This window comes from Pantherophis guttatus, chromosome 3, assembly GCF_059756535.1.
Source record: "Pantherophis guttatus breed Tessera chromosome 3, ASM5975653v1, whole genome shotgun sequence".
NCBI classification, from domain to species: domain Eukaryota; kingdom Metazoa; phylum Chordata; class Lepidosauria; order Squamata; family Colubridae; genus Pantherophis; species Pantherophis guttatus.
In genome coordinates, this window is record NC_142065.1 from 93527619 (window position 1) to 93555383 (window position 27765).

Consider the following 27765-nt stretch of genomic DNA (forward strand, 5'->3'; position numbering starts at 1 on the left):
TCCCTTTCAGCCCCTTCTCAAGCCTCGGCAGTCGCCCTTTTTAAAGATTCTTTTTTCCTTTTCCTTTTCCTTCTTCAATAATTGTTATAAAATAAATGAGATACTTGCAATTCAGGGTCACAGGTCCAGCTCATATCCCTTCAAATGTAGCCAGGAGCATTTATTCTGCTACTTTGTAACTTAATAAGAAACGGAAGGACTTTCTCTTTTCAGCTTCCCTGCTCCAGTTTCGGCAATCGCCATTTTAAAAGGTCTTTTTTACTTTGTTGAATATCCTTTGCGAAATAAGTATTAATACTTGCAATTTAGGGTCACAGGTCCAGATCCAAATCTCATCATCTTTAGTTAATCTGTTAAATATCTTAAAAAGCTTGTCTTCGTAGCCTTGTTCTGCAAAAAGGCAGAAGTCTCCCAACGCCCGGAGCGGGCGGCGAGTGCTATAGGGAGCTTCCTCCGCCCGCCCCCAAGAGTAAAAAAAAAACCCTGGGGGCTACGGAGAGCTCTACCTACACTCACCTGCTCTATCCCACATTTCCTCCTGGAAATGGGGTTTTTTGAGCCGCCTTTGCGCTGTACAGGCGGCTCTTTACAGGCGAAGGGGCTGGCGGTCCCGAGAGACTGTCTGGTGGCTACGAAGAGCAAACCGGAAGCCTCCTCCTCCCAGGTTTCTTGACAACAAACAAACATAAAATGATGAAGGGACGGTAGTAGCTGGAAGAATTGAGCTGAGATATCCAAATTGCTGAACTGAGGTTTGGTAGTTCAGGCATTGCCTGAAGAGCCATGAAGAGCTGTTTCCTCCTGGTTGCTGCTTTTCTTCTCTGGCCAAGCTTCTCTTCTCAAAATGGTAAGTTAAGAAGAAAAGAAATCAAAGGGTTACTAAACGAAACCATTTTTGCAGCATTCATTAAAGGAACAGTTATTTTTTAGTGAAACTAAAGAGTTTCATTTTCTATCTGTGACTTTCTGGAAATTTGTAATGGCAGATAATTTAAGAATATTCCCTCTAAAATACAAGATTTTTCAGCAACTGGTTTGTGAATAGCAACATTATTTTGTATCAGTATTGTAAATTCACACCCTTTTGAGGGATTTTGTTTCAGTTAATAAAGAACTTGATACAATAATAACCAAGTGTCTAATAAAGGTAGTTTAAAACTGATGTAAAAATTGACTTCAGAACAAAATATAGAATAGAGTATAGAATATAAAATAATTCAGTTGGAAGTAACCTTGGAGGTCTTCTAGTCCAACCCCCTGCTCAAGCAGCAGACTCTATACCATTTCAGACAAGTGGTTGTCTAGTCTCTTCAGGGATGAAGCGCCCACAACCTCTGAAGGTAAGCCATTCCACTGGTTAATTGTTCTAACTGTTAGGAAGTTTCTCCTTAGTTCTGGATTTCTTCTCTCCTTGATTAGTTTCCATGCTTTGTTTCTTGTCTTGCCTTCTTTGGAAAATAGGTTGATCTTCTCTTCTTTGTGTCAGCCCCTCAAATATTGAAATACTGCTACCATGTCTTTAGACTAGCCATACCCAATTCCTGCAACTGTTATTTGCATGTTTCAGTCTCCAGACTAGTGGTAGGTTGCCCCCAGTTCGTACCGGTTCTATAGAACCGGTAGTAAAACCGGTGGGAGGCTCTGCCCACCGACCCCGACGTCATCAAAATGCACTGTTGCGAACCAGTAGTAAAGGTAAGTAGAACCCACCCCTGCTCCAGACCCTTAATCACTGTATTATCTCCAGGCACTTTCATTGAAGTATTTGTGTTTAATGATATATTTTACTTAAAAACAAAAAGGATACCCAAAAGTTGAAACAAACAGTTGTAAAAATGGAATATAATTACTGAATATATTTCCACATCAAATTTCCACTCAGATGCTAATGTTCTAAAAATGAGAGATTATAGAAAAAGAGGACTTTTCCTGGCAATAAATCCTAATGAGGTTTTCAGACTCAGTTTTTTTTTCTCTACATAATGTCTGTGGCTTCTGTAGCCTTTTAAAAAAACTTTTTATGCATACATCAAAGATTTGAAATTTTAAGTTGTATCTCGGTTATATTTACATCAGAATAAATACAAAAGCAATGAATAGGTATCTAAATTCATGGTGGGAATACCCTTTAGGAGAAGATATGGTGGAAAATATTTACTTCACAAGATGCAGAAGCTATATTTGCTTATATTCATACAAATTGAACCTTTGACCCAATCATTTTTTTTTTACTGTTTTTATGATTGCCTGGGAGTTTCTAGGGCTGAGCTTCTTGTTTGCCCTCCTTAATCAATTGGTTTATATTTAATAAAGTAGCTTGTATCCTCAGAGTTGTTCAGTGTTAGGCATCATCAAGGGAAGGTTACATATTGCAGGTAGTCTTGGAGTTACAATCCACTTGAACTCTGCTCATCATGATCAAAACCTGTTATGGTCATAAAGTAATCAGTCATGGGGCTGATTAGATTTTCACAACCCTTTTTATGGTGGCCCTTAAGTAAATACCATGATTCCAACAATCACCTTTCCAATAATCACTGTAAGGTAAGCAAATCAAATAACTTACAGTTGTTAAATAGTTCACTGTTGATGCAGTTTTTCTGGAAATTGGAAGTAAATGATGGTTTTCAGCAAAAACTGTCAGAAAACAAGGCCAATGGACCATGGAATGCAGCAAATAGCTATAAATGCAGCTCATCTGCGCAGCACCAAAGTGCACTCATGACCATGGAGAAGAGTGACTATGGGAATCTGGGTTATAAACTCCTCTCCAGGTAAGTTTCTCGCAAGTCCAAATGATCACTAAATTGAGGACTACCTGTAGTGAAGATTAAGTGCCCAAGAGGTATTAGTTTCTGGTAAAGGCAAAAGTGGGAAATAATTATATAACTTGGTTTAGAACAGGAAATTTCTTATCTCACAGTTCATGACACATTCATGAGATTAGCAAAAATAAACTTGTCTAAGCAAGTAAGATAATTTTATGTAAATATAATTTCAGTATGTGAAGAACCAGATGAAATTGACTTTGGGGAAATTGTGAGTACTGAGAAGGTCAAGTACCTGGAAAACGATCGAGTACAATACAGGTGCAACCCTGGCTATGTCTTGGAAGCACCTGAATGGATTCAGTGTAAGGAACAAGAATGGACACCACATCCACCAAAATGCTTGGGTAAGCCATCATGCTTCCTTTAACTGGAAGAAAATGTAGAATTGCAGCTTCTTTCATTTGAAATCCAGAAATCTAGTTACATCTGGATTCTAATTCAATGATCCGTAAGGTAGAAAAGTGATCTCTGTTGCTATGGAGTCAACATTTCTGGCCAGGACTCAGATTTCTTTTATCTGAATTGTTGTCTCAATAGTGGCTGTTCCTCCAGGTCCCCAAGTTTAATTTTTCTGCCCATTACAGTTAATAGGATGGGACTGATTGAGTGAAGGATTTATAATATTTATTGGATAGCTCCGAAAATGTTTTAATGGTATTAGCAATAGCAATAGCATTTATATACTGCTTCACAATGCTTTACAGCCCTCTCTAAGTGGTTTACAGAGTCAGCATATTGCCCCCAACAATCTGAGTTCTCATATTACCAACTGAGTCAAGGCTGAGTCAACCTTGAGCTGGTTAGAATTGAACTCTGGCAGTCGGCAGAATTAGCCTGCAATACTGCATTTTAGCAACCATGGAATAGAGGGAAACCAATGGACAACCTCCGTTGAGAAGATCTTGCTTATTTTCTGTTTTTTAGCACCATGCCGTATCACAAGGCAACAGCTAGCAGCAAAAAATTTGTTTGCATTTGGAGGTCAGAGAAAAACTCGGTTTATTCAAAGTAATCATAGCCTGCAATTTCAGTGCAATGAAGGATATGTCCTTGTGGATCCATCTGTCAGAAACTGTGTTGACGGTTACATGGAGTTGCCTTTATGTATCTCTGGTAAGCGTGCTCAAAATATGATTGATTCCTTTGAAATTAGAACTAATTAAAGAAATTAGTATAGCAATAAATATGCTTCTCAATCACATAGTAGCTGTAATTTAAAACAAAAATCTTAAGTACATCTATTTGGAGAAGAATGTTCTGGCATTTTCCCAAAGATATGAATTGCCTCTAAGGTTCAATCCAAAATCTTGAATTTCAGCTAAGAATTATTCTTTTGTGTAGTTGAAGATATGCATAAGATCGATAGGAATAGGAATTTGTTTCAAAAATTGCAAGGGTTATATAAAAATATGTTGATATCATATAATTAGGGGAGAACCATATTTTGCATGATGAAAAATCGCTTTTGTTTGAAATTGGCTGGATGACTTTATTATATACAGTCATCATACAGTTATTATATACATATCAACTTATGACAATTGAGCCCAACATTTCTCTTGTTAAGTGAGACAGTTTTAAAGTGAATTTTGCCCCATTTTATGTCTTTCTTGCCAAGTGAGTCATTGCAGTTGTTAAGTTAGTATCACAGTTGTTAATCTGGCTTCTCCATTGATTTTTAGAATTTAGAATACTTTAGAATACTTCATTTCTTAGCAGTCCCAGACTGAATAGAATTGAAGATTAAATCTTAAATCATCATCATTGTCATCATCATCATCATCATTATCATCATCTATCCAAATCTACCTATCCCAGGTCCTTGGTAAGGACTTGATAAGTAGACAAAAATGCCAACTGTCTTTCTGCCTGAGGAGAAAGGAAACCACAGATGAGAAAAAGATCAATTCCTAATTGACAAAATGTTTTTGGAAAACTGCAAGAGAAGAAAGATGAACCTGAATATAGCATGAATTGACTACAAAAAGGCATTCAACTCTCTGCCTCATGACTGGATAATCCAGTGCCTAGAAATAACAGGAGTCAGTAGAAACATCACTTTATAGATCAAGTCTGTTCTAAAGATGTTATAAAAACTGACTTAAGTAGTTGGAAGAAAGATGAGAAATTCAGAGATGCTATCATGTGTAGAAAGTTACTGAACCATTGAGGCAATTTCACGAGTAGCTGACAATGCGAAGGACCCAAGTGCAATTTTGGAATAAAAATCTGCCACCAATCTTTATGATGATGATGATTTAACTGTAAACTTCCCAGTGCAATTGAAAGAAGAATTTCAAGCTAATTTACAACTTTGGAGAGGACAAGTTCCAGACTTTTTCTTCATGAATATAAATGAGCTTGAGAACCCCTTGAGAAAAAGAGAAGTTTATAATTACTTGGTAGATATCTCAGAGAAACAAAAAGATTTTAATCTATGAACATAAGCTGGAAGGAGTGACATAAATTTAATGAGTTAATTGGAATTAGGATGGGTTTTTATCAGTCTGCTACTGTGTTTTCCCGAAAATAAGACCCTATCTTATATTTTTTTGAACCCCAAAATAAGTGCTTTGCCTAATTTTCGGGGAGGTCTTATTATTTTGGGGCACGTGGAGCAAAATGGGGCTCCTCTTGCCATCTTATCTTATTTCCAGCTCTGCATTTAAATATTTTCATGGAGGGCTTATTTTCAGGGGGAGGCTTATTTTAGCTCATGCGCTCAAAAGCCTGATTGAGCTTATTATCACAGGATGTCTTATTTTCGGGAAAACAGGGTATATGTAACTGAAAGAAAGTTTTAATGTAACTCTATATTTGTAAAGTGGGTTTGAAAATGTGTTTTATTTCTGTATATGTAATGCTTGAGTAATCCCTTAATCTTGTAAAATATTATTGAAAGTATATTTGAAAGTATCTATGTTAAGAGGAAATTTAAAAAACATAAGCATTTAGTGATTTTACTAATATTTTTAAAGAAAAGTTTAAAGTTTTAAAATGGATGTTAAAGAAAAGATTTTTTCTCTTTAAGATTAAAGAATCTGAAAAAATATAATGATTAATTTGGCGAATGTTAATGATAACTGCTAGTAGAAATATATATTATTTTCTGCAGCAAGAAAGAAAGTTGAGACGGTTAAATTGATTGTTTTATTTAAAGAAACTTATGATATTTTGCTATTTTGAATCATCCTCTAATTCCAGAAATCTAACCATTTCTGGGGAACGGCAAGGCTATATCATTCATATATGTGGACCAGCCAAGTAAATTTGGAAAATTGCTACTATTTAAATATCAAAAACTGAATTCAAGAAATGTATAATTATTCATTTTAGAAAAGGCTATTTTTTCTGCTAAGAAAAAATGACACTGTATAATTTTTTTCATAGATTCATGACAAGAACAGATTATGTTTTTGTGTAATTTAAAATATTAGTAACATTTGAAATATATTTTGGTGATTTATATCAATTTAATATGTTAATTCTTAGAGGAGGAATTGTTAACTTATCCATTTTTAAGATCCTTTTATATTAGTCATTCCTTAGATTATCTGTTCCATAGATCTACGTATATTGCTGTTTTTTCTGTATATATTTCAAAAATACAATAAACACATACAACTTGAATGGATATTCATTAAAACAGATTTATTGGCATCTTTTGCAATCAATCAAGAAATACAGATAATCTCAAAGCTTTAGGTTGGAATATGGCCAAAGTCTTTACCCTTCATGCTTTCATATTTAATAGAAAGAGGGCAAAACTGCAGTGGTCCACCCAGGACTGAGAACGGAGACATTTCTACTTTATCTGAGAAGCAATACAGATCTGGCTCTTCAGTAGAATTCAGATGCCAAAAATATTATGCCATGGAAGGTCAGAACAGATCTTTCTGTGACAATGGGACCTGGACAAAAGTGCCCATTTGCCTTGGTAAGCAGAAAAGAAAGTCTTCATCTAATTTTCATGAGCATTTTGAATCATTAGGATCCATTCATTGCTTTCTTTCTTTCTCACATAAAAATGGTTTAATTGGTCTTGCCTACAGCAGCTCTCCTTTATATATGGTTTCAGTTCTACACATGAGATGAACTGCTAGTAGATGAAAGCTAAATTCTATTGGTAGACCTCTGCAACAAGATAATATGACACATTCTGACTGTCTTCTCTAACAGATTTATTTTCTTTTTCATCTGAGATCCCTGTATGATTCCCAAGGCTGAACTGGAAAGGCAGAAGATAGAAGTTAAAGATGGAATGGATGCATCTGAAAATACATTTGTTCAACGTGGTCATTCTATTGAGCTCACCTGTAAAACAGGATATGTCCTTGCAGCAAATGCTTCCCAATCAGCTTCTGTAATCCATTGTAATGGGACACCACCTGTAATTCCTAATTGTGAAGGTGATTCAAAAAGTTTAATTTTACAAACTGTGGCTAAGTTAGTGCAAAACCAGCACATTCATCCTTGAAAATTTTTCAAAAAGATTGTTCACTCATAAATGCAGGATAATATATCTGCATGGCAATACTGTTTATATCAGGGGTGTCAAACCGGTGGCCCATGGGCTGGATGCGTCACGTGCAGGCCACGCCCATCCCAGCTCCGCAAAGGGAAAAAATGTCAAGATATGTCATGTGACGCTGTGAGTTGGGCACCTGTGGTTTATATCATTGAATGCTACAGTAATTGCTTTTGCCAAAACCAAATCCCACAGCTGAGTTACTAAACTTATATTTTTAAAGAATTCATAATCTATTACCATACTAAAATCCATACAGCAGTAACAATAGAAATTGAAACTTAGTTACTAAAAAGAATATAGGAACTTTTTTTTTTTGTTACTGCTAGAAAACATTGCTTTGCCTCTGATTTTGGGACTAATAGATTAGTGGATTTCACAATTCTAGTAGTTTTACATCTCCCAGAACCAGTAGTTTCTATACAGGCATAGGAAGAACTTCATGGAGATGTTTGTTTGTTTGTGCATTCATGGCATTTCTCTATCATGTTGCTGCTATATATATTTTCTTGTTCAATACAACAGATGATTTATTTTTTCCAGAAATTACATGCAACTCTCCAAGAGTATTAAATGGTTCTTTCCGACCTACAAAAATATATATACCATGACGGGGATCTAATTCGAATACAGTGTGACAGTGGATTTACACTTGAAACAGATTACGGAGGAAAGGTGGTTGAATGCACAAAAAATGGATGGTCACCTTCACCAAAATGTGTCTGTAAGTAGAGGTTGCATATATTACTGATTAGGGCCAATATATTTAACTGCACAAGTGTACATTTTCACATTATTTTACATGAATCTTTCTTTCTTTTCTTTCTTTCTTTCTTTCTTTCTTTCTTTCTTTCTTTCTTTCTTTCTTTCTTCCTTTCTTTTTCTCTTTCTTGCCTTTTTTTCTTTTTTCTTTTTTTCTTTTTCCTTCCTTCCTTCCTTCCTTCCTTCCTTCCTTCCTTCCTTCCTTCCTTCCTTCCTTCCTTCCTTCCTTCCTTCCTTTTCCTGCTTGTCTTTCTCTAAGGGACAAATTTCACCCAGCACAGTTTAGCAGATTTTGCACCTATTTAAAATTTTTATGTAGTTGCAACAGGATACAGGCAGACATGAAAGGAAGATGTTCCATCAGAACAGAATAAACAAAATTGTACAATTGCAATTTCACTTATTCACCTTGAAAAGTTTCTAAATACATATGGGATGTGTGCAAGAAAAGTGTTTTAACAAAGTGTGGAACATCTGCTTTTCAAATAAAGAGGAATAACCAAAGTTATAGGCCATTCATAGGCAGATAGATACACGTCAGAAAGCATAAAAACAACACAGACAGTATTACTTTCTGTTAGCAAAATAAGTAGGGCTATTGTAATTATGGATACAAATTATAGATTGGGGAAACTAATGTTTCCTAAATTTTGAACTGAAGAAACAGTAGGTCTAAAAGTTGCTAAATAGCTGGAAATGTTGAATGTTACAGTATGAAATGAATAGCTTTAGAGAGTGGAAGAAAAGGCAGAGGATAATTTATTACAACTGCCTTCTTCCAGAAATGAAAAGAATCTCACTTCCTGATTGGTGCACAGACATATATTTATTTATTTCATTTAAATAGCTGTCGATTGTGTACCAAGAGCTGGGTGGCTTACAACCAAAATATAAAGAGACATCTCTGTATAATGAAAAAATGCTAAAACCAAAAACCTAACATCATAATCAAACTTAGGTCACCTTAGTCCAGTTCTGTCTTCACTACAACTCTAAGCTATCTGCATCCCCTTTAAAGTATGTATGGTTTATTTATTTCAGTGTTTCTCAACCTTGGCAAGTTGAGGATGAGTGGATTTCAACTCCCAGAATTCTAAGGACTGAATCCCACACAACTTCAAGTTGCCAAATTTGAGAAACACTCATTTAGAGTTTTTTAAAGAAGAAATTTGTAAAATAATATTTCAAATTTGACTGTCCTTTTAATTCATTTAAAACTTATATCACATTCCTGTCAAGCTTTTTGCTAACGACTTTGAATTGTTAAAATTATTATTTTAATATTTTGTTTAATCCACAATGAAGCTCACTCATCAAGTCTTTTGCTGTTCTGAAAACCCCCTTTAACTTTAAAATAATTTTAATCCAAATGTCCTTAAGAAAATAAGGTTTTAAGTGAACCCAATGTCCTTAAAGTTTTCATTGTGTTACACTGGTTCTCCTTCTTCCTGTGGAATAGTTCTAATCAGTGTTGATGGGAGGAGAGGTCTAGCCTACTCTTCTTGCTTTGCAGGTTACCGGATTTTCCTGTGTATAAGACACTACTTTTTCTTTAAAATATTTACTTGAAAATGGAGGGGTGTCTTATACACAGGAGGCAGAGAGAAGGCCACACATGCTGGATGAGCCTCTCTCTCTTATATGCAACTCTACCATTCCTCTCTATTGTAGTTGTTTCCTATATCACATTGCCACTCTAGGTTTCATCTCTATTGTTCCTGTGATGCATTTCCTGTTCTTGTTGTATTACTCATTCTAACAAGATGGCTTCTGCACAGTGATGGCTTCTAATGTGCTTGCTACAAGAAACTACATGAAACATGGGGGCGTCTTCTACACGGGAGCATCTTATAGACAGAAAAATACAGTATCTCAGTGCTCATCACTCTCCCCACTTCATTGAAACTTCCCAATATCAACAGTAACATGAAAACATTGGATGAGGTTGAAGGCATTTCATTTGATTGTGAAAATAACTGAATAGTAGACCGCATTAGGATTGATTATTGTCCATTCTCAGTAAGTATGATAAAAGAGTCATTTATTCAATCTGTTAGGATGAAAAATGAGATTAGCATTACAGATAGACTTCTTCCTTCTCCAATCATTTAGATTTGTTATTTAGCTTTTTAAAATTATTATTTCAATGATTATAGAGAATATTAATGACTTTTCCTTGCGTTTTATAGTAGAAATAACTTGCAAGGCAGACTATATTGAACATGGAACCATATTATCTCCAAAGGCAATTTATAAGGAAGATGAGAGAATACAATTCTCCTGTAATGAAGGATACACATATGTTGACAGACCAGATGCCATATGTACTATGTATGGATGGAGTCCAAAACTTCAATGTACAGGTATGTATGTTTCTAATGGTCATGGTTACCCTGAAATCTTATACATACTGGATGCATAGGATTGCAGCTCCAATCAATCTGAAAAAATTCTGGTGGTTTAGGAAAGAAGCCTTTGTATGTTTGTATTTGATTTCATTTTCACCAGAGATACTTACAGACAACATGAATAACAAGTATTGTCTTAGAAGAATCATCTTTCTTTTATTTAACATGTAAAAATGCTGTTTCAGTTTTCCTCTGAATCTATGGGTTATTTATAGGAATACTGATTGCCTAAAGTAGCTATAATTATTAAAGGAATAGTTTAAAAAGAGCTACTAATTCTATAATTTCAAAATTGTAACTTTCCATGATATATAAAAATGCAGGGACCATAGTTTCCAGGAACTTGTGGAACCAAACAACACACTGTATTGTCTTTTAAATTTAATTGATCAGACTTAAAATGTCCAATGTCTTTCTTCAGGAGAGGTCAGAATTGTTTTGAAGATCATTTGGGACAAACATTTATTTGGATCTGTTATCAACCATACATAGTCTTACTCAGCAATAAATGTAGGCCCAAATAGGAGTGAATGTTTCATTTAACATTTCTAGGACATGGGAAACATGTGACAGATTGTGTCTAACTCAAAGTTTAGAAAAAAAGCATTTGTTTTCTTTAGGGACAATATAGATGATAGTCCCACAAGGCAGCAAAACAAGCTATTTTTGGAAGCATGGGATGAATGAAGCAACAGAAAATCAGTTGGCCAACAGATTGTGTTCAACAATTCTATTTCAGATGATGTTTTTCCATATAGCCTCAGATTGTTCATGTAAAAGAGGTGGGATAGTCTGTCAGATGTTTTTGATGTTTTATAGCCATGCCCTAACTTGTTTAGTATCGTTGAAAGAAAAATTGGTGCATTGACAAATAGTAGTGGTGATACTGAATCTCCTTGAAGGATTTCTGTCTTGATATTACCTCTCCCAGCCTATCACCATTGACCAACAACTGTGTCTTCCATTGTGCTTTAGATCCTTGCACAAGCCTTCTGATGTTTCTACTGATTGCTATTATTTCTTGACGCTTGATTATCCAATCATGTGGAAGGGAGTTGAATACCTCCTTGTAATCAACCAAAGCTATGTTCAAGTTAGACAACTTCCTTTTCCTGCAGTTTTCCATAATCATCTTATCAATTAGGAGCTGATGTTTTGTTCCTCTGCTATTTGAGTAGTTTCCTTTCTACTTAGTCAGAAAGAGCTTGTTTTTAAGTAGATGCTATTGGACTGTTTTAGCTACTAATACACACCAATGTGAAATCACAGCTGCCAGTTTTTTAGCTAGTGTTTACCTTCATTCGTATCAAGTTTTTCCCAAGAACCTAAGTTGTCATAATATATTAGGTGAGCATGTGAATCCAAGTAGTGTGGCTTTTTCTAGATGGATGGAAATTTTGTGAATGCGCAGATGTTTTAAATGCCATCCAAGATTTTGGGATATGACACCTAGTATGCCAATAATGACTAGGACCACCATGGTAATATTATGCCATAATGTAAGCCAGCTGGGTGACTTTGGACCAATTAGTTTATCTCAGCTCAACCTACATCGTATGGTTGTTTTGAGGTTAGGAGTATGAAGGAATATTATGCATTTTGGCCCTTTGAATTACTTAGAAAGCAATAAAGCAGGATAAAAATCAAATATTTCAACTTTGATTTTTAGATCTTAACCCTGTGATCTTTTCCAATTCTTGTTTTAGATTCTATTATCCTTTGATATTGCCATCAATATTCCACACTTTCTTATTTTCAACCACTGTTAAACTTGGTGTGTTATGAGCTGAGACATTATCTGTTTGTATTCGGAAATCCTGCAATATTTTAACCTGTTTATTTTCAACTACTTTTCCAACTCTATGTTCCCATCCTTTTTTTGTTTCTGGAACCTGATAATTTTGACAGTTGTTTCAGTGAATCATTTTGACGACTATGTTATTTTGTTGTTTATAATCATTTGTGTGATTTCTTGCATGAGCTGAGTAAATGGTCTACTGTTCCTTCCTTCTCTGCATAATATGTAAAGATCATAAACAAAATACATTCTGTACGTCCACTGCAAGGCTTATAGCATGAGGATCTCTCCTCATTTTGCAATATATTAATCTCATAGGCAGTGACTTACTGACTATGTATCTCTGTTCATCTTTCTCTATAGAAATTCAGTGTCCCTCTCCAGAAGTGAAGTATGGCATCTTTCAACCTAGGCAATCTCAATATGTGTATAACGATGCAATCGAGATAGTATGTTATTCAATTCCATATTTCCGAAAAAAGTTTTCTAAATGCACTGCTAATGGTTGGAGCCCGCCTCCTCTCTGTTAAGGTAAGCAGCTTTTTTTTAGTTTCTTTGTTTTCAGTTTCTTTCTAAAATAGAAATTGCTTTATTTTTTATGAGTGGTAAATTGCTTTATTGAAAATGAATGATTTATTATGAAATAATAATAGTGACACTATACTTTATTAGAGCTAGCAGTAATGCTGGTAATTCACCCTGTTTGTTAGCCAAACTTTGAGCGTTTGTATATAAGCATTTGAGAACTTTATGTCTGTCCATGTTTTTTTCCCCCTGGGTCTCCTACCTGGTGTTTGAGATTTGCATTTTCCTCATCACTCATTACCTCATTGTTTGATTTGTTTTCTTGGGCTTAGGTAACATGTAGCCCACTTTACAGAGAACTTTTCCTTCTGAAGCTAGTCAGGTAGCTCAAAGTGAAATGGCTGTGGAAGATAGCTAATAGTTCTTTGGGAAAAGGGAAGGTTCTCTGTCTATTGAAGCATCACAGATAGACTGCATAGCACTTGGAGTAATAGGAGAAATCAGCAAATACCACTTTGATACAGAACAAGAAATTATCGGTAAAAGTGGTTGAGCAGACTGACTTTTTTTTTTATGGCACATGAATAGAATGATTGCAACAATAGGGGAAAAAAGATAAGTTGAAGAGTTTAACTTTGATTAAATGAGGAATGGAGGGAATATTACTGAAATGAGAGGCAGAAGGCCTGAACACCAAAAAAGGCTGCATGCAAGTAGCTGCAGGAATGAAATGAACAGTTTTAAAGAGGGAAAGGAAAAGACAGTAAAAGTTAGGACTGTCTCAATCTGTGATTAATGGAAACACAACAGCCTCATGTCTTGCTTGGTTTATAGACACTTGCGAAACACAATGGGCACACACCAGTCTCTATAAAATTTGTCAAAAGCCACAAAATATTTAAGCACTTTGAAAATCTATGTTGTCGAGAAATTGTCAATCAACTATGACTTATCCAAAGGTGGTAAATGGGAAATTAAACAGAGATATGGGTATGCCTAACAATTCTGATGCCAAAATATTTTTGTATAAAAATTGAGCATAATAAAAAAATAACCTCAAAGAGGCAAGGAACAATAATCAAAGAAAAAATAAGTTAGCCAGAAGGTAGGCCAGTATTTGAGCTTTGGCAGCAACTTCCTAAAACATTCCAAGTTTCCTGCTTAACCACCCTGAACACAAAAACTGTAACTTCACAGGTCTTCCCAAAAACAAAGAATTCTGAAATCAGGAGCTATCTTGTTATACTAAATCACATTGAGATATGACATATGATATTATGACAACACCATTATCTGAATGGAGTCGCTTAGAAAAAGATACTGTGGGGTTATATTGGGGTGGTGGTAATTTTTTGGTTCTGCTTATATTTGTATCCTGCTTCAATATCCAGCTATTGAATCAAGGTTACTTAACATGTTTTATGGAAAAAAGGGAATATAAATCTCTTCAGTCCTAGCCCATAGATGTAGTATGTATAGTATGATTGGCAATTTTGGTGGAAAAAGTATAAAACTTTTTAATACTTTTTTAAAAAACAGAAACGGGTTTGTTTCTATGGACAAACCAGAAATTATGAAGTTCTCTCTGTTGAAAATCTCTTCAAAGATACTAGTGAGGTTTTACGTTCTCATTAGAGATCACAAGATACTTTTTAAAATTATATCTTGTGAAGCTGCCTGAGGCATGCATGCAATGAATTTATTCGTTGTATCTTCATTGTATCTCCCTAATATGTACAGTGACTTCGAAGCAACTCAGCAGCATCCAGAAAATGGACATCTAAATCCTAAAACATTCCTGGCTGGACATTCTACCTCTTACAATCAAAATCTGAATCAAATCATCTTCTCTTTCAAGGTTCCTTGAGTTTTCTTGACAGGCTGCTAGGTAGATGGGAGCCCTTCTCACAACCTGCAGTCTAGTGCCACTTTTTGTCTTAAGACATTAACCTGTCCAGCAGGAAGTGAGGGGTGGTCATGGGCGTTCAGTATTGGACCAAAATCATATCTACTGAATTGTGAATTGTATTTCAGAGGTGCAATCTGCTATTCCATCTATAGTAACAAAGTGAAATAGTATTTCTTTATCTATTGAATGATATCCTTGCATTTGAATGGCAGATGTTTCTGAACCTTAAGCTTAGAACTGGAAAGAGAAATAAGGATGAAGGAAAAAATGACATAGAGAAAAGGTTGACCAAATTTTCCTGATGAGAGAGAGAGAGAGAGAGAGAGAGAGAGAGAGAGAGAGAGAGAGAGAGAGAGAGAGAGAGAGAGAGAACACCTGTCTAATCTTGATGAATACAAATCACTGGGACCTGATGGATTACATCCCAGTGTTCTAAAGGAGCTGGCAGATGTCATCTCAGAACCAGTATCCACATCTTTCAAAAATACTGAAGCACCAGGGAACTACCAGAGGACTGGAAAAGAGCTGATGTGGTTCCCATTTTAGAAAAGGAAAAAAACAAAAAACCAGAGCCAGGAAGCTACAGACCAATCAGCTTAACATCCTGGGAAGTTATTGGAAAAGATAATAAAAAATCAGAACAGCCAACATCTAGATTCGAGTAAAGTAATAACTAACAGTCAGCATGGGTTTGTTAAAAACAGATCATGCCAAACCAATCTTATTTCATTCTTCAACATAGTTACTAAAGTAGTAGACCAGCTGTGGACATAATATACTTAGACTTCAGCAAGGCATTCAACAAAGTAGACCACAACCTGCTTCTTGGTAAGCTAGGAAAAAGTGGGATAGATAGCATCACCACCAGATGGATTCGTAACTGGCTGACAAACTGTTCTCAACGAGTAGTCCTAAATGGGTCTAGGTCTACATGGAGGGAAGTAAGTAGCGGTGTACCACAAGGCTCCGTCTTAGGCCCAGTACTCTTCAACATCTTCATAAATTATTTAGATGAGTGAATAGCAGGTGAATTCATCAAATTTGAAGATGACATTAGGCTGGCAGGAATAGCCAACCCACCATAAGACAAGTTCAAGTTCCAAAAAGGTCTTGACAGACTTTGGGCCCTGTCTAACAAAATGAAATTCAATGTAGATAACAAGTAAGGTTCTACATTTAGGCAAGAAAAAACAACTATATGTATACAGGCTAGATGAAACTTGGCTTAATGCCAGTAATTTTGAGAGGAATCTTGGAGTCCAAGTGGATAATCACTTAAATATGAGCCAATAGTGTGCAACAGCAGCCAAAAAAGCCAATGCAATCTTGCATTAATTGAGGGATAGAATCAAGATCACTTGAAGTTTTGGAACCACTTTACAAAGCCTTAGTAAGACCACACTTGGAATACTCCATCCAGTTTTGGTCACCACAATAAAAAAAAGAAGTTGAGAGTCTGGAAGGAGTGCAGAGAAGAGCAACAGAAATGGTTAGGGAGCTGGAGTGGAGCCTAAAATGTATGAAGAACGGTTACAGGAAATGTAACCGTTTCCTTTACATGTCGTCGAACATCTAAAATCTCCTCCACTTCATAATGTTGTTCTCTGCCTACATCCACAGATGGAGGTGGAGGAAGTGGGGTTCCTCGTATATTGGAGATTCCCACCGGACGTAGGAGGCTACTATGGAAAACCGGATGGATTTTCCCTAGCAGGGGGGGCAACTGTAACTGTACAGTGACAGGGTTGATAATTTTAACTATTGGGAATGGGCCAATATATTTTGGGGCAAATTTTTTGCATGGCATCTTGATGTTTAAGTACTTAGTGGAAAGGTAGATCCTCTGACCCACATGGAAAGGTGGTTGTGGTTGCTGTTTCTTATCCGATTGGTATTTGTACCTATCCACTGCCTTCTGCAGGGCATCCCTAACATGGTCCCAGACTCTTGCCATTTTGCACAGCCATTCCTGTAACCCCACCTCTTCAGATTCTGGGTGGGGGCACTCAGGTATCGGGACGAATTCAACCCCTGAAACAATATGGAACGGGGTATATCCGGTGCTGCTATGTATGTTGTTCATGTATGCGACCTCGGTGAAGGGTAATAGGTCCACCCAGTCGACTTGTTGGTATTTGACGTAGCACCGGATATACCTCTCTACCATTGCATATTTCTGTCAGAATTTGGCTGTGAACTGTACCCCACGATCGGAGATAATCTTTTGGGGCACTCCATGAAGGTGGTATATGTTTGTTAAGAACAGTTTGGCTAGCTTTCTAGCCGAAGGTAATCCCGGGGCTGCACCTGTTGCAGCTGGAAGGGGAGCCTCAGCTGGGATGCCCCTGCCAGCCCCTCAAGTTAGGAGCGCTGCTGTTCCTGGGGGACATGCCCCACCTCCAAAGATGTCCCATCTACCCCACAGTGTATGATGATCTTAAAGAGGTGTTCAGTGAACAAGACTGTGATATCCTGCCTCCCCATCGAGCCACTGATTGCGCTATTGAGTTCATTCCAGGAGCTATTTTACCTGAACCCAAAATGTACTCAATGACGCCGCAAGAATTGGCAGAGATGAGAACATATATGTTGGCACGGTTGGCGGAGGGATGGGTGTTTACAAAATTAGACCTACGGGAGGCCTACTATTAGATTTTATAGGAAAAACCCAGGAAAGCCTGGGGAGGGGATGGATGGGTTCCGTAACCCTCTCTGCTTTTGACTTCCAGACAGCCACATGGTAGGGGGGCCGCATGTCAGCCAACGTCGGGGCTGACATTCCGGTGGGAACAGAGGGAGACAGAGTGTGCAGCCCACGTTCCTGCCCGGATATCTTGCCTTGCTATCACTTGCCCCCTCCTGCATACAGACGGTGGAATCCTCTTCCTTCAGCTGTTCACATGGAACTCCAGCTGAGGGCGGATAGGACTGCACTTGCGTGGATGAGGTCCCGGCTGCATTAGCCAGCATTAATGGAGGTTTATCAGACCTATCCCGATCGGAACGGCCCCAACGAACCAGGACTAATTGCACTGAATTACTGGCCAGAGGAAGGCAGCTAGAGCCCTCCAATCAGCACAGGGATTTGGGGTGGAATCTGGGGGAGGAGTAACGCTAGGTTTATAATGAGAAGGGAAAGCACGATAAGGTTAGAGCTGACAATATTTCAATGTAATTGCACTGAGTGATTGTCGGAGCGTGCCGAATTTAGAAAGATAAAACTTTAGAACAACATCCACCTTGTTGTCTGCGATTTATTTTCTTATCCTGATTCGGAACCTGATAATGGATATGTGTAGTCTAGTGAAAAGGACTATGGGATACATGATAGCAGTTTTCCAATATTTGAAGGCGTCTACAAAGATGAAGGTGTCAAACTACCATATTTTTCAGTGTATAAGACGCACCTTTTTACCCCCAAAAAGGGGGTCAAAATCTGGGTGCGTCTTATATGCTGAATGTAGCCCCGCCCACCCGCTGGCCCCCACCCTTCGGCCATTTTCAGCCAGTTCCAGGAGGCAGGGATCTGGGTTAGGGCACAGCCTGAGGAACAACCCTCCCTCTTTGGGACAGTCATGGGGGGGGAATCTGCCCAGCAGCTTCAGGGAACAAGGCAGGTGCCACGATTTGTGGATGGTCACCCCTCTGGCAAACACTGACTTCACTCCCCAGCAATGTGAGGAGCTGCCGCCGCTGCTGCCTAAACCCTCTCTGCACCCAGGAGCCAAGCCGAGCTGAATGGGAGCCCCTAAAGGGAAACATTCCTCCTTTCAGCCATTGCTGCCAGATTCCCCAATGCAATTCTCAAGAGGGCGGCAGACCTGCGATCCCCTTCCCGATTCCAAACATGGGGTGTGCAGAGACAAAAAAAAAAAGTGCACCGTATTTCAGGCGGCGGATCTGGCCAGGAGGAAAGAGAAGTTGAGTCTGCTGAGAAGGGGGATGGGGGCGCGCAGCTCTGCAATGTGCAGAAAAACACTTTCAGGCGGCAGCGCTACAATCTCCTCCCCAAATCCAAAGCACTTCCCAGTTCCCCGCTGCACATTGCAGGGGAACTGGCCGCCACCTGAAGCGCGACTCTTGAGAATTGCATTGGGGAATCTGGGCAGTGATGGCTGGAAAGGAGGAAAGTTTCCCTTTAGGGGCTCCCATTCAGTTCGGCTTGGCTCCTGGGTGCAGAGAGGGCTTAGGCAGCGGTGGCGGCGGCTCCTCACATTGCTGGGGAGTGAAGTCAGCGTGGCCAGAGGGGTGACCAGCCGCAAATCGTGGCACCCGTCTTGTTCCCCGAAGCTGCAGGGCAGATTCCCCCCCGCACATACCATTCCGAAGAGGTTTGTTCCTCAGGCTGTGCTCTGTCCCTCCCCCCAGAGCATGCGAGGGGTCTCTTTGGGGGAAAGCAAGTAGTCCCTGCACCTCTTGCTTGCAGGTGAAGGAGGAGGGCGGTGCCACCTTAAAATGCTGGTAGGCAGAGATAAAATACTTTTTTCCTTGTATTCCTCCCCCAAAATTAAGGTGTGTTTTATACTCTGGTGCGTCTTATACACCGAAAAATATGGTATTTTCCAAAGCAAGAGAAGGAACAATGGATGGAAACTAAACAAGGAGTGAAGCAACCTAGAGCTAAGGAGAAATTTTGTAATGGTGAGAGCAATCAACCAATGGAGCAACTTGCCTTCAGAAGTTGTAGGTGCTCCATTGGAGGTTTTTCAAAAAGTGACTGGACAATCATTTATCTGAAATGGTATAGGGTCTTCTGTTTGAGCAGGGGCTGGACTAGAAGACCTCCACGGTCTTATCCAGCTCTATTATTCTATGTCATATGTTCCTAATGAACTAATAAAAACCGATACAAATTCAGACTGATCCATTGAAGATGTTCTGCACAAAGTGAACTCAGGCACAGGGTTGCAGGGTAGGTGTCCATGTATTTCCAAGCACGGTCACTGGGTATGTTCAGATTTGGCAGACCTGTGATTCTACACAGGCACCCTTAACTGTGTCTTAGCTACAGGCTGTGGTTCTGCACAAGCACTTTATTAGTGCCTCAGCCACAGGAGGCTGTGAAGTTCTGCAGTTTAAAAACTCCAGCCTGCTTTTGAGAAATAATATAGCAGCCTCAGATTCCAAAGAAGAGTTTAATGATTCTCCAAAACTTTTTACACAGTTAGACGTCACCAACATGTGGGGCAACTCAAGACATATTTTCATAGAAGGCAAGAAAACCTGCTGCTTAGGCTTTAATACATAAAATGGTTACTTCAGGCCCAGCTTGTATGGATGTTGCAAACTGTGTTGTAAAGCTACAGTTTAGTGAAGGGTCACTAAATGAACTATCGTAAGTGGAGGACTACCTCTATACTGGTGGCAATCACAGCCAAATTTTTTGAAGATTTTTGTGATCTAGAATATAGGGACATTTTTCTTATGTTTTATTTATGTCCTCTCAACTCTGAAATACTAATAAAAGCATATGTTAAAGGGAAATAAAAATTATTTGTCAGTGATGTTTCATTAGAATGAAGTATGAAAATATTCCGAAGAAATATTTATGTGAGGGGAATTATAGTGGTATAAATCCCTTTTTCAGGAGGGAAGGAAACATGATTAAATTCTAACCAAGATATGACTTTCAGACAAGAAGCCTATATTCTTTATAAGTCTCCAAGAATTAATTTTGCTAGAAATAAAACAGTGATAACTGACATAGTTCATCAATTCAATCTGATCCCATAGATGCCTCCAAATTTTCTAAGGAAAACCATAGAAAAAAGTTTCTCTTGGCAATTATTAATGTGCTATCCAAATATGCCTGGACCTCCTTTTTATCTAATAAGTCCACTGTGAGGCAGCTGCAGCCTTTCAGAACATCTTTGAAATAGGTTGTATACCATGAAAGTTATAGAGAAATGCTAGGAAATATTTCTCCTCTGAGGAACATTTGGACATGTTATTGCATTCATTACTCGGCTCTTCTTCTTGTCCTCCAGGGCCATTCCCTTTTTCCTCTATAGGTCCTGGGGGAGATAAACACTGTTTATATCAATGGCCACTAACCTTTTGGGCACCAGGGACAAATTCTATGGAGAAAGGTTTTTCTACAGCCCGTAGGGGGCATGGTTTCTGTCACAAGTAAATGCCTTATTCTCCATTATGTAAATAGTACATGAACAGGGTATCAGGGGTTAACTTATTCTTCACCTCTTAATGTATTCATATTTCACCACTCCCATATCTAGCTCCACCCATTGTATATATAAGGAGCTGCATACGTCCATTCTGTGCTTCTATCTGTGAATATTCAGTGAATATAGAATGCCTTATGTAAATAAACAGTGATTTAGTTGAATTGATAATTCTCAACTTATTTATTGAGTCTGATCCTGAAAATATCGTAACAATCTGGTAGCAGAGGATGGTTAAATTGACTCAATAAAAACTTAAACATGTCTAAAAGAGATAGGCCCAACACCAGGGCATACAGCAAAGAAATGGAAGCGGATCAAGAAATAATCGATGAGTCCACGAATGCAATTTCGAGAGAATCTGAAGAATACACCACAGACGACGAAGAAATAATAAATGAAGATGATGACCAAGAAGAAAACGAAATAGAAAACAACGAACTCAGGTCAGAGATACTAAAACTTTTAAAAAGCCAAAAGAGCGATGAAAGTCTCGTCGCGAACCTCCAAGATATATTAAAGAACAACGGAGCAGCGAGAGAGAAGCACATCGCTACTGAAAAATCAAAAGACTCAAAAATAGTGAGTAATATGCTTGCAGATGAAAGCGCAACGAAGAAGAAAACCAACAATCCCGCGCAAAATTTTGAATGGCAGCCATCTTGGTTTCAACAGACCCCTAAGATGAGCGAAGCAGAGCCAATCAGAAAGCAGGATTCAAAATATCTGGCGCGAAAAGCCTTACTCGATGCAAAAATGAAAGAAAAAAAAATATATACCTCAGAAGAGTCAGACACAGAGAACGAAGAAGATTCAATAGACATGCAAGTAAAATCAGCAATGAAAACGCTTTTTGCAGCATTTGGACCAAAACTGAAGATCACCAAAAAATCAACAAAAAAACAAGCAAGCGAGCCAACGCCTCAAAATCTACCCGCTCCTATCCAGACGGCGAGAGCACCGACGCCTGAGCCCAGAGAGCCCTGCAGATACCGCCCCACGCCACAGACTAATCCAAGGACCAGCGCCTTCAGCGAAAGAAAACGAGCACCCGCTATCACCAGGACTCCAAAGATCGAGCCGGAGACTGATTCATCGGAAGAAGAACAAAGCGAAGGAGCTGCAGCAGCGAGAACCTCTCACGGTGACTCCAGGAACGAAATGAGCAACGCGCATGCGCAAGACTACGCAGACAACTTCGGAAGACATGAGATGCGGAGAGAATCATACAAACTCGTCGCTAGCATCCCCACGCCGTTTTGCAACTTTCACCATTTGCAAGACCACGGACTACCTCCGGTTGTAAGTAATGGACCCAACAATGTTGGGAATTTACCCAATGACTTCCCAAAGCTGAGGATAGATGGCATTAATTTGCAAGAATGGTATCAGCAGCTCCAGGTTGTCTTTATGAAAGAAAATTTACTCTTTTTTATTACTAACCCCCCCAAAAGACCTTGGACTCTAAAGTTAGATTGCCTACACCATAGAGCATTCTTCTTATTAATTTCCAGTATATCTCCTGCCATGTATCACAGTATTAAGCAAAATCTGACTGTCTCAGAAATTATTCAATGCATGTTTAATTTATTTCACAGTGAAAGTGTAGCCACTACCACAAGAATGTCTAAAGATTTCTTCTCTTCTAGGATAAAGCCAGGGGTTACCATAAGTGAACACTTAATATCTTTAACAAAATTAGAGCAGAACTGCACTTAAGGGGGGAAGTGATTTCAGATCAAACGATGAAAAGTGTTATCATCAACTCACTTGACCCATCATGGGATAATTATATGTCACATTTAGACACAATCAATCTAGGATACTTATCCATAGAAAGTCTATCTAACAAGTTAATAGCTGAAGACAACTCAAGGAGGAGTCGTTATAGCAACCATATAGAACACAAACAATATAAAAAGGTAGCATTTCAAGAAAGATACCATGAACCATTTGGATGCCACAATTGTGGGTCCAGAGAACATAATAGGAGGGATTGTCCTAAAATTCTAAGAGAAAGATATAGGTCAGAATATAGAAATAGGTACAACAACAGACAACCTTCCATTGATAGACACAGGTATAGAAGTCCACCCAACTATAGAGAATGTAGAGGGGGCAGAGACAATTCAAAGGATAGAAAGTCTGGTTCACTGAATGGGCTAGACAAACATGACAACATTAACATACAACAACCAGAGAACAACAATTGGCTTATTGATTCTGGAGCAACCAATCACACTACAAATAATAAAAATATATTATCTTCTTTTGTAGAAGATAAATTTGTAATCAAAGTAGCTAATCAAGAAAAGGTTCAAGTAATAGGTAGAGGGAATGTAATCTTACCAGGCCTAGGAAAAGTAGAGGGGGTATTACTAATACCTGAGATACCTCATAACATACTTAGTGCAATAAAACTAAGCAGAGAGTCTGACATTAACATTGTGTTCTCAAAAGGAAAGGCAACATTAGAGAAAAACAGAACAAACATAGGCACAGTAATAATCAAAGGAGGTCTACCTTATTTAATGACAAAGGAGGAATGGTTAAACAACATTGATTCAAATATGGAAGATGACAATGAAATAGATAATGGAGACAATAGTAACAGTGACAATGAGGAACATGAAGTAACTCATAACCACAAAGATACACACAATGAAAAAAAACCTAAAATAGGTAAACCAATTCACGATGAGTGTGCTCATGTCTTACATAGGAAATTAGGACATGCCAGTTTTTCTGTAGTGCAAAAGATGACTGAACATGCAGAAGGTGTTAAAATAAAAAATTGTGAAAACTATTTGGAATGCTCAGTATGTAAATCTACAAAACTCAAAACTAGTCCCAGACCTAGAAAGTCAACGAGATCAACTAACAAAATTTTTGATTTGGTACACATGGATCTAGTTGGTCCATTAACACCATCAATTACTTATAAAAAACGTTACTTTCTAACCATTGTGGATGATTATAGTCATTATGGATTTGTTTACACATTAAAACATAAAGATGAAACCTTTCAGAAATTTAAGGAATTTTACAAACGTATAGAAACACAACACAATATTAAAATAAAACAAATCATGACAGATAGGGGATGTGAATTCATGTCTAAGGAATTCTCCCAATGGCTAAAAGACAAAGGAATGTTACATTACACATCTAGCCCATTTTCTGCATTCCAGAATGGAGTGGCAGAGAGAAAGAACTCAACATTACAAACCATGATTAGATGCACATTAGAGGATGCTGGCTTAGGTAAACAATTCTGGTCAGAAGCCCTACAATATTCTAATTACACACAAAACAGAACTTGGTCCAGTATTGTAAATAAGACACCGTATGAAGCGATGTATAACAGAAAACCAAAACTAGCACACATGCACATATTTGGAGTCACTGCAGACGTACACATACCTAAACAATTGAGGCGCAAAGGTGAGAACGTATCCAGAAGACTTAGATTTATGGGATACGAGACAGGTACAAAAGGATACAGATTTATCGATAGTAATAACAAATTTATAGTTTCCAGAACAGCTGTGTTCCATGAACAGGCCAACTGGTCTAGAATACATCTTAATGAAATATTCCCAAACACCAATCCAGGCACTAAACTCCAAGAAAAAGGGGATAGAGAAGAACATAGTAACAACACGCATAAAAATAAAGTCAAAACATGGACAAATAGTCAACACAAAATAAGAACAGATTCATTAACTAAAAAGGAAGCGAGGTATATGCATGACAATGATACTAAACCAGAAAGAGCAATCAGAAGTAGCAGAAACCAAGTGCCAAACAAATACAAAGATTATGTAATGCATATGGATGGAAAATCACCAACACCTAACACATATGAGGAAGTGTTAAAACTTCCTCCTGAAGAAAAGAAAAAATGGGAATCAGCCATGAGTAAAGAGATGGATAGTTTACGAGGGCTAAATGTATTCACACCTACAATTGCACCAAAGGACAAAACCATCATTGGCACTAGGTGGATATATAAAATTAAAAATTTAGAGGGAGGCAATACTCTATACAAAGCTAGATTAGTTGCACAAGGTTATGCACAGAAATATCCCGAGGATTACACAGATACATACTCCCCCACAGTAAGAACAGAGAGTGTCAAGACAGCTCTGGTTATAGCATCAGCACTCAACCTCGATGTGTTCCAAAACGACATACAGACTGCGTATTTACATGCAAAATTAGATAAAGAAATATATGTAAGGGCACCCCACAGTCAATACACAAACAAAAATGAAACTTGGTTACTAAATAAAAGTTTATACGGGTTGAAACAATCTGGTAAACAATGGTATGATTGTTTAGTAAAAGTACTCAAAACTATGAATTTCAATGCCACTACTGCTGATAATTGTTTCTTTGTCAAAAAAGAGGATGATTCACTAGAATTTGTATTGATCTATGTGGATGATATTTTGTACATAGGTAAACATAATGAGAGGAGAGAAGCATTTGTAACAAAACTGAATGAACATTTTTCATTGAAATCTTTGGGTAAAGTAAATAAGTATCTTGGTGTTCAAATCAGTAAAACCAGAAGAGGATTTAAGCTTTCTCAAAAGGACAAAATCATAGAGCTCTTGAAAAAATGTAATTTAAGTAATGCTAAGCCTTGCGATACTCCAATGCAAACTGATTTTTTTGAAGAATACAAATGAATCATCCCCTGAATTCAAAGACAATACATTTTACAGGTCAGTCATAGGTTCACTTCTTTATATCTCCAATTGGACTAGACCTGATATTGCTTTGCCTCTCAACTTATTGTCCAGACATGTTAGCAAACCATCACTATACCATTGGGAAGCTGTCAAAAGGATAGTAAGGTACTTGAAGAATAGTTTAGACTTCTGTTTGTTATTGGAACCTAATACTGTCAAAGAGCCCATCCTCACATGTTATGCCGATGCGGATTGGGCTGGCGATACCTCATGTAGAAAAAGCACATCTGGTTATTTATTCTTCCTTAACGGTTGTCCAGTTTACTGGTATACTGGCAAACAAGATCTAGTAGCCACTTCAACAACAGAGGCAGAATATGTTTGTCTATCTAAGGCAGCAAATAACCTTGTATGGTTTAACGATTTACTTTCTGATATTTGGAAGAAACCCATTTTGCCTTTTATTATGCATGAAGACAATAAAGCTGCTATCGAAATATCTAGGTCTGATGCTATTGGACAAAGGTCCAGACATATAGATATAAAGTTTAAACATGTGAGACAATTATCTCAAGATGGATTTATCAAAGCAGTTCATTGTGAAACATCAGAGCAAATAGCTGACATATTAACAAAGCCTTTGCCGTCTAAGCAACATAAATACTTGACTTCTAAATTACATGTCTTATATTGTTCTGAATCTGATTGTAATTGTTGTAATATATCGAATCGGCATTTAGAGGGGGATTTGTCACAAGTAAATGCCTTATTCTCCATTATGTAAATAGTACATGAACAGGGTATCAGGGGTTAACTTATTCTTCACCTCTTAATGTATTCATATTTCACCACTCCCATATCTAGCTCCACCCATTGTATATATAAGGAGCTGCATACGTCCATTCTGTGCTTCTATCTGTGAATATTCAGTGAATATAGAATGCCTTATGTAAATAAACAGTGATTTAGTTGAATTGATAATTCTCAACTTATTTATTGAGTCTGATCCTGAAAATATCGTAACAGTTTCACCTGCTGCCTGCATCCCGTGGATGGGGCTTCACTTGTTTGCGCGGATTGGTTTCTGGCATGCCATGGCCCATGCTGGTCCATGGACTGGGGCTTGGGGACCCCTGGTTTACATTAGAGAAAAAATGAGGGGATCTTTTTGACTCAATTCAAATTGCATAAGAAAGATAATAATACATATTGTTTTCTTCATAGAAGTTAGATGGAATTTGCAGCAAAGAATTTTTCTTATACACCTATAAAAATGAGAGTTTTGAATTTAAGAAAATAATTTAAAATATTGACAACATATTTTCTCTTAAAGACAAAACAGGAAAAAGGGAAACAAAATGTAAAATCAATTTTTTCCTTGTAAAGGGGAATTTTCCTGATTAATAAGAGAAGGGTAGATCTTGTATCCTTCTGACAAGGAAGCAATGTCTTATGTTCTCTCTTGTATTACCCAGAGTTGTTAGTATTTTGACTTTCTAGATATTTGTTGAAGTTCAACCCAATCCTAGATCTGTGGTATTTGGTGAAAAAACAACTGGTACCAAATTGTAGCAACAGTTTCCCTGATATGATTGGCTAATGTTTAATTGCATGTCGCTGAAGATTGTAAAAGAAGTTTTCATAAAAATTATGTATAATAATTTTGTTGTTAGCTGCTGTTACTGAAAACCTTGGGAAAGTTCAGAATTGCTCAACACTGAAATGAAAGTATTTTTTTTTCTTATGAAAAAAACTGCCTGAAAAGTTTACTTTGTTTGCTTTCCCACCGCAACACAGAGTCCTTATTTAGCTATCGAGATCATATTCTTATTCCAGTAATACTTCCTCTTCACAAATTTCCTAGCAACAAGCAAAGCGACAAGCAAAAAGGAGGAAGGAATGATAGTATCTTTGCGAGATCAGCTGAAAGAGCCAAACTTCTGAACGGAATTTTAGTGGTTGGGAGATTACCTGAAGAGCTATGAAGGCCTGGCTGCTCCTGGTTGCTGCTTTTCTTCTCTGGCCAGGCTTCTCTTCTCAAAAGGGTAAGTTAAGACAAAGAGAAATCAAGGGGAAAACAGTGTCTGCTGGATTCATTAAAGGACCAGTTACTTTTAGAAAA

General features: G+C 37.7%; 1 protein-coding gene and 1 pseudogene across 2 annotated transcripts in view; both read left to right on the forward strand.

Annotated features, from left to right (window-relative positions):
• The first annotated feature begins 496 nt into the window (after window positions 1-496).
• Window positions 497-27541, forward strand: LOC117677314 (complement factor H-related protein 2-like; annotated as a pseudogene). Its single transcript, XR_015733165.1, has 9 exons — window positions 497-847; window positions 3002-3175; window positions 3756-3944; window positions 6586-6768; window positions 7034-7240; window positions 7903-8083; window positions 10311-10484; window positions 12691-12858; window positions 27508-27541. The product of XR_015733165.1 is annotated as a complement factor H-related protein 2-like (transcript).
• The window catches only part of LOC148114667 (complement factor H-like), a 40842-nt gene continuing 40550 nt past the window's right edge, over window positions 27474-27765 (forward strand). The window contains exon 1 of the mRNA XM_087890059.1: window positions 27474-27688. Coding sequence (XP_087746185.1) covers window positions 27625-27688 — 64 coding nt within the window. The 5' untranslated portion in view covers window positions 27474-27624. The remainder of the gene's footprint in view (window positions 27689-27765) is intronic.